General features: G+C 58.3%; 1 protein-coding gene across 1 annotated transcript in view; it reads left to right on the forward strand.

Annotated features, from left to right (window-relative positions):
* The window catches only part of LOC146854047 (C-type lectin-like), a 132034-nt gene that overhangs the window by 67879 nt on the left and 51273 nt on the right, over positions 1–12882 (forward strand). The window contains exon 4 of the mRNA XM_085650491.1: positions 11624–11764. Within this exon, the coding sequence (XP_085506617.1) occupies positions 11624–11764 (141 nt within the window). The remainder of the gene's footprint in view (positions 1–11623; positions 11765–12882) is intronic.

Below are 12882 nucleotides of genomic sequence, written 5' to 3' on the forward strand. Positions count from 1 at the left end.
CGCTGGACCTCACGGAGGTCTAACCCAGCAAACGCGGCGAAGATAGGGCCATCAGGAAGGGGCTGGGAGGCAGGAGCGTACCCGGGCCCCTGGGGGCCCTGGTGGGCGGGCCCCGGGTCTGCCTTCCCCTGTCTCGGGATCGCCGGACCTCACGGAGCTCTGACCCAGCAAACTCGGAGAAAAAGGACCATCGGGAAGGGGGCTGAGAGGCAGGTGTGCGAACCCGGGCCCCTGGGGGCCCCGCTTCGGGTGGGCCCGGGTGCTGCCTTCCCCTGTCTCGGGATCCACAGACCTCACGGGGCTCTGACCCAGAAAACTCGGAGAGAAAGGACCATCGGGAAGGGGCTGAGAGGCAGGAGCGTACCCGGGCCCCTGGGGGCCCCGTCGGGCAGGCCCCGGGTCTGCCTTCCCCTGATTCAGAATCGCCAAACATCACTTTGGTCTGACTGACCCTCTCCCTAGTAATCCGGAGGAAAATTACCCCCCTTTCTTGTAATCCGTGCGCACGAGGTGACAGAGGGGACCCTAGGCGTGAATGTACACAACCTCCTGGAGCCCTCGCTGGGATCCGGGAGCAAATGGACCCTCATTGAGACTTCCGGGCAAGCTCGGCCATCTGGTCGCCCCATAGGAAAGCATTGTGCGCGACCAGATGGCCGAAGGGACGTGCGCGACCAGATGGCCGAAGGGACTTGCGCGACCAGATGGCCGAGGGGACAGGCGCGACCAGATGGGCGAGGGGAAAGAGGAAAGGGAAGGGGAAGCCTCCCCGGGCCCTACGTACTCTGCCCCGGGCACCCTGCCTCGCGGCAAGACCCCGGCCTTCGGCAGTGCCGCAGGCCGGGGGAAGGGGCCTGGGTCCCAGCCGGGCCTCTGGACCCAGCCGGGGCCCCCGGGACCGCAGGCGCAGCGGGAGCCTCCCTGGGCCCTCTGGACCGTGCCCCGGGCACCCTGCCACGCGGCAGGACCCAGGACGGAGTCCGGGGCGGGGAGGCCGCCCTCCCTGGGGCCCCCAGGGGCCTGGGCAGAGCTCCTGAACCCAGACGAGCGAGGGGAGGCTCCACGGCCACAATGGAAACCGGTCCCTGGCCTTTGGCAGGGCCGCAGGCTGGGGTACGGGGCCCGGGGCCGGAGACCCCGACCTGGGGCCCGGGGCCGGAGACCCCGACCCGGGGCCCGGCCGGGCCCCTGGACCCAGCCGGGGCCCCCAGGACCGCAGGCGCAGGGGGAGCCTCCCCGGGCCCTCCGGACCTTGCCCCGGGCACCCTGCCATGCGGCAGGACCCAGAACGGAGTCCGGGGTGGGGAGGCCGCCCTCCCCGGGGCCCCCAGGGGCCCTGGCAGAGCTCCTGAACCCAGACGAGCGAGGAGAGGCTCCACAGCCACAACGGAACCCGGTCCCTGGCCTTTGGCAGGGCCGCAGGCCGGGGTACGGGGCCCGGGGCCCGGGGACAGAGACCCTGACCCGGGGCCCGGCCGGGCCCCTGGACCCAGCCGGGGCCCCCGGGCCCGCAGGCGCAGGGGAAGCCTCCCTGGGCCCTCCTGACCCTGCCCCGGGCACCCTGCCATGTGGCAGGACCCAGGACGGAGTCCGGGGCGGGGAGGCCGCCTTCCCCGGGGCCCCCAGGGGCCCGGCCGGAGCTCCTGAACCCAGACAAGCGAGGGGAGGCTCCCCGGCCACAACAGAACCCCGTCCCTGGCCTTTGGCAGTGCCACAGGCCGGGTGACGGGGCCTAGGGATGGAGACCCTGACCCGGGGCCCGGCCGGGCCCCTGGACCCAGCCGGAGCCCCCGGGCCCGCAGGCGCAGGGGAAGCCTCCCTGGGCCCTCCTGACCCTGCCCCGGGCACCCTGCCACGTGGCAGGACCCAGGACGGAGTCCGGGGCAGGGAGGCTGCCCTCCCCGGGGCCCCCAGGGGCCCAGCCGGAGCTCCAGAAGCCAGACGAGCGAGGGGAGGCTCCCTGGCCACAACGGACCCTGTCCCTGGCCTTTGGCAGTGCCGCAGGCCGGGTGACGGGGCCCGGGGCCGGAGACCCCATCCCGGGGCCCGGCCGGGCCCCTGGACCCAGCCGGGGCCCCCGGGACCGCAGGCACAGGGGGAGCCTTCCCTGGCCCTCCAGACCCTACCCCGGGCACCCTGCCACGCGGCAGGACCCAGGACGGAGTCCGGGGCGGGGAGGCCGCCCTCCCCGGGGCCCCTGAACCCAGACAAGCGAGGGGAGGCTCCCCTGCCACAATGGAACCCAGTCCCTGGCCTTTGTCAGGGCAGCAGGCCGGGGGACGGGTCCCGGGGACGGAGACCCTGACCGGGGCCCTGGCCGGGCCCCTGGACCCAGCCGGGGCCCCCAGGCCCGCAGGCGCAGGGGAAGCCTCCCCAGGCCCTCCTGACCCTGCCCCGGGCACCCTGCCACGCGGCTGGACCCAGGACGGAGTCCGGGGCGGGGAGGCAGCCCTCCCCGGGGCCCCCAGGGGCCCGGCCGGAGCTCCTGAACCCAGACGAGCGAGGGGAGGCTCCCCGGCCACAACGGAACCCCGTCCCTGGCCTTTGGCAGTGCCGCAGGCCGGGGGACGGGGCCCGGGCCGGAGACCCCGACCCGTGGCCCGACCGGGCCCCTGGACCCAGCCGGGGCTCCCTGGACCGCAGGCGATGGGGAAGCCTCCCCCGGCCCTCCGGACCCCTCCCCGGGCACCCTGCCATGCGGCAGGACCCAGGACGGAGCCCGGGGAGGGAGGCCGCCCATCCCAGGGCCCCCAGGGGCCCGGCCGGAGCTCCTGAACCCAGACGAGCGAGGGGAGGCTCCCCGGCCACAACGGAACCCGGTCCCTGGCCTTTGGGAGGGCCGCAGGCCGGGGGACAGGGCCCGGGGCCGGAGACCCCAACCCGGGGCCCGGCCAGGCCCCTGGACCCAGCCGGGGCTCCCGTGACCGCAGGCGATGGGGAAGCCTCCCCGGGCCCTCAGGGACCTGGCCGGAGCTCCTGAACCCAGCCAAGCGAGGGGATGCTCCCCGGCCACAACGGAACCCTGTTCCGGGCCTTTGGGAGTGCCGCAGGCCGGGGTACGGGGCCCGGGGCTGGAGCCCCTGACCCGGGGCCCAGCCAGGCCCCTCGACCCAGCCGGGACTCCCAGGACCACAGGCGCAGGGGAAGCCTCCCCGGACCCCTTGTCCCGGGCACCCTGCCACGCGGCAGCCCCCGGGACAGAACCAGGGTAGCATCCGGGCCCGTCCAGCTGCCGGCTGAGAACCGAGAGGGGTCCCAGCGTACCCTGTCCCTTGTAATCCGGAGGAAGGCTACCCCCCTTTCTTGAAACCTGCGCCCTCCGAGTGACGGAGGGGACCCTAGGCCTGCGGGCACGGCATCCTGGAGCCCTGGCTGGTATCCACGAGGCGAATGGACCCTCATCGGGACTTCCAGGCCACCCAAGCCGTCCGGCCCCCCTTATAGGAAAGCATTGCGCGCGACCAGATGGCCGAGGGGAAAGGAGCGACCAGATGGCCGGCAACTGAAAGGGCTCCCGTCTCCCCGCCCAGAGCCGAGCCATAGCGGTAGGGCTCCCACCTGATCCAAGGGCTCGGTGGCCCCCGGGCCCGCAGGCGCAGGGGAAGCCTCCCCAGGCCCTCCTGACCCTGCCCTGGGCACCCTGCCACACGGCAGGACCCAGGACGGTGTCCGGGGCGGGGAGGCCGCCCTCCCCAGGGCCCCCAGGGGCCCGGCTGGAGCTCCTGAACCCAGACGAGCGAGGGGAGGCTCCCCGGCCACAACAGAACCCCGTCCCTGGCCTTTGGCAGTGCCGCAGGCCGGGGGACGGGGCCCGGGGCCGGAGACCCCGACCCGTGGCCCGGCCAGGCCCCTGGACCCAGCCGGGGCTCCCTGGACCGCAGGCGATGGGGAAGCCTCCCCAGGCCCTCCGGACCCCTCCCCGGGCACCCTGCCATGCGGCAGGACCCAGGACGGAGCCCGGGGAGGGAGGCCGCCCTCCCCAGGGCCCCCAGGGGCCCGGCCGGAGCTCCTGAACCCACACGAGCGAGGGGAGGCTCCCCGGCCACAACGGAACCCGGTCCCTGGCCTTTGGGAGGGCCGCAGGCCGGGGGACAGGGCCCGGGGCCGGAGACCCCAACCCGGGGCCCGGCCGGGCCCCTGGACCCAGCCGGGGCTCCCGTGACCGCAGGCGATGGGGAAGCCTCCCCGGGCCCTCCGGACCCTGCCCCGGGCACCCTGCCACGCGGCAGGACCCAGGACGGAGCCCGAGGCGGGGAGGCCGCCCTCCCCGGGGCCCCCAGGGGCCCGAACGGAGCTCCTGAACCCAGACGAGCGAGGGGAGGCTCCCCGGACACAACAGAACCCCGTCCCGGGCCTTTGGCAGTGCCGCAGGCCGGGGGAGGGTGCCCGGGGCCGGAGACCCCAACCCGGGGCCCGGCCAGGCCCCTGGAGCCAGCCGGGGCCCCCAGGTCCGCAGGCGCAGGGGAAGCCTCCCCGGGCCCTCCGGACCCCGTGCCAGGCACCCTGCCACGTGGCAGGACCCAGGACGGAGCCCGGGATGGGGAGGCCGCCCTCCCCGGGGACCTCAGGGACCCGGCCGGAGCTCCTGAACCCAGCCGAGCGAGGGGATGCTCCCCGGCCACAACGGAACCCTGTTCCGGGCCTTTGGGAGTGCTGCAGGCCTGGGTACGGGGCCCTGGGCCGGAGCCCCTGACCCGGGGCCCGGCCGGGCCCCTGGACCCAGCCGGGGCTCCCGTGACCGCAGGCGATGGGGAAGCCTCCCCGGACCCCTTGTCCCGGGCACCCTGCCACGCGGCAGCCCCCGGGACAGAACCAGGGTAGCATCCGGGCCCGTCCAGCTGCCGGCTGAGAACCGAGAGGGGTCCCAGCGTACCCTGTCCCTTGTAATCCAGAGGAAGGCTACCCCCCTTTCTTGAAACCTGCACGCTTCGAGTGACGGAGGGGACCCTAGGCACGGACGGGCCCAGCATCCTGGAGCCCTGGCTGGGATCCGTGAGGTGAATGGACCCTCATTGGGACTTCCAGGCCACCCAAGCCGTCCGGCCCCCCTTATAGGAAAGCATTGCGCGCGACCAGATGGCCGAGGGGAAAGGAGCGACCAGATGGCCGGCAACTGAAAGGGCTCCCGTCTCCCCGCCCAGAGCCGAGCCATAGCGGTAGGGCTCCCTGATCCAAGGGCTCGGTGGGCTCTGCTTCCCAGGGGGGCTCGGGGACAGCAACTGGGCCTCAGGCACGGGGAGGACTGACGGAGCTCTGGGGCCCGGGCGCCCCGGGGGGAGGACTGCCTGGGACCCGTGGAGCCCATCCCTGGGCACTTTGCCACGCCGCGGGCCGGAGGAGGGAAGCCCCGGACGCCTGGGAGGATGTTGCCCGGGTGTAGCCCATCTGGTCCCCGGCAAAGAACCACCAGCCCCGGAGGGGTCTTCCGGCACACCCTGCCCCTACTAATCCGGAGGAAGGCTACCTCCCTTTCTAGTAACCCGCGCGCTCCGAGTGATGGAGGGGACCCTAGGCGCAGACGCGCCTGGCCTCCTGGAGCCCTGGCTGGGATCCGCGAGGTGAATGGACCCTCATCGGGACTTCCAGGCCGGCCCGGCCATCTGGTTGCCCCATTGGAAAGCATTGCGTGCGACCAGATGGCCGAGGGGGAAGGAGCGACCAGATGGCCGACAACTGAAATGACTCCCGTCTGCCCACCCAGAGCCAGGCCATAGTGGTAGGGCTCCCGCCTGCCCACCCACGCAGGGCTCAGGGGGCTCTGCTTCCTGGAGGGCTCGGCGACCCCGGCTGGGCCTCAGGCACTTGGAGGACCACCGGAGCTCTCGGGCCCAAGCGCCCAGGGGAGGACTGCCCGAGGCACCATGGAGCTCGTCCCGGGCACTCTTCCACACCGCGGGCCGGAGGAGGGAGCCCCAGACGCCAGGGAGGATGTTGCCCGGGCATAGCCCATCTGGTCCCTGGCAAAGAACCACCAGCCCCGGAGGGGTGTTCCGGCATACCCTGCCCCTACTAATCCGGAGGAAGGCTACCCACCTTTCTTGTAACCCTCGCGCTCCGAGTGACGGAGGGGATCCTAGGCGCGGATGCGCCCGACCTCCTGGAGCCCTGACTGGGATCCGGGAGTCAAATGAGCCCTCATCGGGACTTCCAGGCTGGCCCGGCCATCTGGTCGCCCCACTGGAAAGCATTGCGCGCGACCAGATGGCCGAGGGGAGAGGTGCAACCAGATGGACGGGACTGAAAGGACTCCCATCTGTCCAACCCCGAGCCTTCGCGCTAGGGTTCCCGCCTGCCCACGCAGGGCTCCGGGGCTGCAGGGCTCCAGGGCAGCAGGGCCCTGGGGCTGTAGGGCTCCGGGCCTGCAGGGCTCCGGGCTGAAGGGCTCCAGGGCTGCAGGGCTTTGGGGCAGCAGGGCTCGGGGGGGGATTCGTAGACCCCACGCTGGGCCTCAGGCATGAGAGGCCCAGCGGAGCTCCCGGGGCCCGGACGCCCGGGGGACCCATGGAGCCCGTCCCGGGCACTTTGCCTCACCGCGGGCTGGAGCAGGGAGCACCGCACGCCCCGGGGAAGTGTCATCCGGGCTTGGCCCATCTGGTCCCCGCCTGAGAACTGCCCTCCCCAGGAGGGGTGTCCTGGCATACCCTGCCCCTATTAATCTGGAGGAAGGCTACCCCCCTTTCTGGTAAACCGTGCACACCGAGTGACGGAGGGGACCCTAGGCCCAGACGCACCCAACCTGCTGGAGCCCTGCCTGGGATCGGGGATGCGAATGAGCCCCAATCGGGACTTCCAGGGCTGCCCGCCCATCTGGTCGCCCCATTGGAAAGCATTGCGTGCGACCAGATGGCCGAGGGAAAGGTGTGACCAGATGGCCGGGACCGAAAGGACTCCCAGCTGCCCACACCGAGCCATAGCGGTAGGGCTCCCGCCTGCCCTTGCAGGGCTCCGGGGCTCTGCACCAGGGACTCTTGTCCCGGGCAGATGGACACTTGGCAGGCCACAGGACATGGGATCCCAGGCCCTGACCAAAAATCAGGAGGCCCGGGGCCGGTCCTTGCTTCTCAACGCAGCCAGGCCGGGGAGATCGGGGAGCCTGCCCAAGCACAAGGGACCCCAGTCCCGGGCACACGGTCCCTCAGGATGTGCGCTCGTTTTCCACAATTTTTTTCAAAATTCCGCGAAGAGGCATTCCGCAAATTCCGCCCAGCCCTACATTATAAGGGACTCTTGCACATTCTCTGTTGAAATAACCCAGACCTTTTACTACCAACATATTTAATATGATGCATTTTGAACTCCCCAAAAGGAATATGTAACATTTCTTAGACCAAACAACAAACAATTTGCCACACACCTTTCTGCGTTTAAAGCAATACTCAATATATTTTGTTCATTATTGAATATCTGACAAAAAATAGATAGAAATTATTTGGTCTGTTATTGAGAATTCAGTATGTCACAAAACAGTGATACATACTAGTTCAAGTAGGCTTGGGTTATTCCGTTTTTTTCATAAAATTCGAATTGGTGATCTTATCTTACTCCCTCTACAAAGGGTTCCTAGAGTCTTTCCCTCAACCCACACTAACCTCCTCCTTTCTTGTATTCTCTCTTCCGAATCTCTTCCACCCTTCCTCCCTATATCCTTCCTTCAAACCCACCCTTCCATCATTATACCTTGATGTTTACTATGACACACAGCACCACACAATTCCACACCACACAATTCACCAGCACACAATTCAGAACTACCCAGCATAATTACACTACACAAAATACCACTCAGTGCAACTTAATTCAACTCCACATAATAACATTTTACTCATTACCACATAAATTCACCCCACATAAAATTAATCTATACCACATTGCAACAATCCACATAAATACACTTCACATCATGCAACATAATTCCAATCAGCATAATTTCTCTCAACGCCACAAAATTCCATACTACACAAATCCACTCAACATGTTCCCATTGGAACCCACATAATTCCGCAGAAACCACATGTTACAAATCAACAATACAATTACATAACACACCACATACATACAATTAACTGCACATAATTCCACATCATACCGGAAAATTCATCAGCACACCAAATAATGAAACTTCACTAAACAACACAAAATACCATCCTACAAAATTACTCTCCATGACACAATCCCACTCCACATAATTCCAATACACTAAATACTACATAATTACTGTCCACAATTCCACTGCACACCATACCACACAATTCCACTACACACCACATACATCCCCTCCACTCCAAACACATAAATAGAAAAACATTTACAGTTACAATGAGAACAGCTCTAACTCTCGCAAATGTGAGACCTATTGCATTGCCAATGCCTGTTGTAAAGTGCAAGGAGATCTGTATGGTGGTATACCACCAGAATGGTGTCTAGCTGAAGTTCAGAATGGTAAATCTTTACTCACTTTTACCATATTTTATGTCCTGATATTTAAGCTACAATATTCTGACATACAACCTAGCATGAACAGCATCTAATAATTTAAAGCAATTCCACTAATACATATGTTCGCTAAATATTTATACAGTTTTAACAGGAATAATTGACTTATAAAGGATGTATATCTTCAAAGTCCATCACCATGCCAGGAATAGGTCCTCCTCAGGTCGTTGACAGAGGCTGCACATACAATAATCACAGAGACATCCAAATTACAGAGTCTGTGGCACTTCCTAGTTATGTTTCAAAAAGGATATTGAATCCTCAACAAAACAGTGGTGCATGCTTGAATGGAGATTTGTTCACATGCATGCAGGCCAGGACCTCAAATGATGACATATACCTCTACTGGTCCAATGCATTCACAAACCCCCACTTGGGTGTCAGTAGCAATAGGAAGCAATAGGTGGCTTCCTGCTGGTGTACTGCAATCCCATATGATGAAGATATTCTCAAGTGCTATCTATCTTTGCCAAGATATGTGCTTTGCACTGCAGCTGTATGGATTTCTTCTGGGGCACCATGCATTCAGGCATGATACCTATCAAGACGTGATGACTCACATGCATTGCCAGGGTCAGCATCAGAGATGGCAGTGATTGCCTTTTCAGGGACCAGCATGAGAATCATGAACCCTAATAAAAGGAATGAAAATGGGGACTTGCTCCAGAGTTGGGTAGTCAAATACAGCCATAGGTGGATCCTGGTACCACTGCACCTGCTGCACTATTGAGAGCTGTACCTATTACGCTTAGATGTGGAGTGCCTCACGGCTCGTCTTTAAGCCCTACACTATTTAATGTATACATAAGACCTTTTGCAGAGATTGTTTCACCATACGGGATTAGCATAGTCACATAGGTGGATGACACTCAACTGGTTCACTCTTTGAATCACTCTCAGAATCTCTCACCCTGCCTTGAACCATGTTTAGAAAAAGTGGCAAAATGGATGGAACACTCCTGTCTTAAACTTAATGGAGATAAGACTGAGTTGACGATCCTGGTCAATTCCTCCTCCCTAGAGCGGGGACTGGCTTGGCATAACTGCCCTTTTCTCTGGCCCTGCTCCTAAGATGATGATTTAAAGTCTGGGCATGTGGCTTGACATGTCCTCTAAATTTGAGCATCAAGCAGTGAAGCTGGCAGCCACTTGCTATGGCATGCTTAGAATGCTTCGTAAAATTCTACCTCTGCTTCCCATCATGGCAAGGAGACTTATGGTCCAGGCTTTGATTCTCGGCCGCCTGGACAATGGAAACTCCCTCTACTTAGGGGCCCCAAAGTCGACCACAAGGAAACTACATGTCACACAGAACTGTGCAGCTCTGATGCTGTTCAACATTCCAGAACTCAGTCTGCCAAGCCAGCACTAAATACCTTACATTGGCCGACCATTTCTGAAATAATAAAATTAAAATCCCTATGCATAGATCACAAGACACTTTGGGGTAAAGGTCCCCCAATAAACCATTCTCATCTCTTTCTATCACCCCAGAAAAAGTTAACGATCAGCCAACTATTTCTTAGCCTTAGCTCCCAGAATAAAAAAGAAAAGATATGAAGGCGGTTCCTTCTCATACAATGCCTGTAGACTCTAGAACGCCCTCCCTCTCAATCTTCGCTCACTGACACAACACCTTCCCTTTTCGGAAGCTGGCTGTACCAAAACGTAATACGATAGGCCATTTATCCCATTTCTGTGCAACACTGCTAGCGCTAGGATGCCTCTGGGTAACCATGCGCTCCAAGAATAATATTGCAGAGATCCTAGTAACTGGTGTTGCAAGCGCTCTTTCAAAATAGTAGCATTTTATCAGACACTAGGATGCAGAGCCAACATTCAAGTTTTTTGTTATATGCTGATCTTTGCTATTTATTCTTTCTAACACCAACTGCAATGTGGGCAAGGAATTAGTTATGATTCAGAGATTTCCTTTCAATTGCCAACACATGGAGGCTCCCCAGCCTCGTGCCACCCCTCACCCGTGTAGAAGGCATACTTCAAATAAAAAGCCAGTCACTTTCTCCATGGTAAGGTTTGAAAGAAGATGACCCTCCGCCTAACATACATTTCATGGTGACATGACTTAAGCTAGAACTACCATCTTGCATTTTGTAATCTCTATCGCAGCTAATGAGTATGGAACTCATATGATCCTTATTTCATTGTTGGAGGCCAGCCGCTCCACTAAATCCATGGCTGCATGGACGGCAGGCTTATAAATTAAATCCAGCAGCCATCAGCATTGATACGCAATTGTAGTGTATGTTGTACTGTCCACGCTCCACTGTGTGTGATTTGTAAAGATGTTGAAAACCACAGAAGCCATATAAAATCAGTGTTAAATAATGAAAGTAGTCCACCTCTGTGACATAATATTTAGCGTGTCATATCCCTGTGTTTAAGAAGGACCTCCATGCCTTTTTTGTCATCATGTCATGTTTCAATGAGGTTATCAGGTTCCATATTCTTTATTGCATTGACTTGGTCCTGAAAGATGTTGTTGTGTAGTCTATTATTATGATACTTTGTACCAGTGCAAAGTAACTAAAGCAAACTAGACCAGAGAAAAGTGTTGAAATGGTGCAAAATGTATTTTGTGCTGGAGAGCTGCCTAAAAGCAACATGAAGCAATGTATTGCACTACTTTGCGTTATGCTGCAACAACCCGGCACCCTAGGGCTGCCACATGAGCATTGCCACACATCCTCTCATGATTTTTGATGCAAACTAGTAGAAAACATTTTCTCCTCTAAACTTTTTAAACGTTCTGTGGTTCCTGTAACGTACAGAACACATTCAAAGCATCCTTAGATTATTATTTTGTACGGAAAGGGTACCCTTTCAATACACAACCTATGCTAGACATCTCACAAAGCTTTGCACTATGGAGCAAAGATGTGTATGTAGAGCTAGGTCGCTAAAATGTTCGTAAGAGAGCACCATATCTTCATAGATATGGCACTGCCCCATCTCACACTCTCCCATGCAATGCAGTGCAGCTTTGTTTCAGGCTCAATATTGAAGTCTTGGAGCAAGAATAATTATTGCATTATAGCATAAGCCAATGTCATAGAATCAGATGTCATCCAAAGTGTCTGATCTGATAACATTTCTTTCTCTCTTCAAGTCAACATGTCTCTCCCAGAATTCTCACTTGGCCTCCATTCACAGTGAAGAAGAAAATGATTTTGTATTTGTTCTTATGGGAAAGCCAGTGGATCCTTTTAACAAAAGTGCCTACTGGATAGGAGTTCATGACACCTTCAAGGTGAGTAAATTTCAATCTTACTTGATATGAATATTAGTCTGGTGTGTGCCCATGTTTCTGCCATTTCACATATATTGCATAAATGTTTTGCACTGTATGCTTGATACTTCATTCTTATTGCTGAATAGTGTCTCAGTCTACAAGCTTGCTCTCTCCTTAGATTGCTTGTATTGTGTCCATCTCTTAGAATGCAAATATATCATTGTATAATGGCCTCTTTGATCAGGGTTCTCATGCAGAAAGAAGGGACTAGTCATACAGTGGTAGTCATGGAATGAAAGACCAGAATGAACTAACACCATAATTCTTTCAGATCCTGCTATCCTTTGATCACCTATATCGGTAATCTTTCTGCTAGCCTGGTGCTCCTTCGTTTTCCCTGTGTTCTCCTTATTGTTTACTCCTGCCTTTGCTCTCCTTGGTCTCGCATGTATTTTGTCAGCTTTAACTACATTGCTGTAAGCTTCTTTTGGCGTTCTCCCCTGTTTTTGTTAACCTCTCTTCAGTTACCCCTTACCTTCTTACCACTACAAATTTTTCCTTGTTATATTTTATTGTACGCTCCTAGGTTATATCTCCGTTATTTTATTTAACTGTATATAACCTTGGAATCCTAAGATGTTTGCCTTTCTCCTGATTGAGTGGTGAGATTCGCATGTCCTTGATTGTATTTTGCATGTAACTATTGTTTCCATTGATATTTGCCTTGCTCCTGTAAAGCACTTTGATACCTCTGGGTCTAGCCAGCGCTATATAAAGCCTTACAAATAAATAAATGTTTTGCAGTCACAAACACTTAAAAAAATTGGAGAGTTTGCAACCATCTGTTTTTACAAATGAGGGGTGCAGACATTGGTTGTAGCTTCGCCCCAGTGGTGGCGAACCTCTTCATGTCCTTATTTGAGGACAAATGGATGTATGAGAAGCCAATCCATTCAATCATTCAATTGTTTGTTGGAATAGATACATCGATGATGTATTTATGTTTTTGGCAGCTAAGATGTGCAATCTCCTTCTCTTTTACCTTAGAATGCAACACTCTCAAATTCAGTTTTCCTTGTGAACAACTGAAACATGCAGTTTTTATAACAGAAAATCAGGACCCCATTTTCCTTTCC

The sequence above is a fragment of the Triturus cristatus genome, chromosome 4_1, assembly GCF_964204655.1.
Source record: "Triturus cristatus chromosome 4_1, aTriCri1.1, whole genome shotgun sequence".
Classification (NCBI taxonomy): Eukaryota; Metazoa; Chordata; class Amphibia; order Caudata; family Salamandridae; genus Triturus; species Triturus cristatus.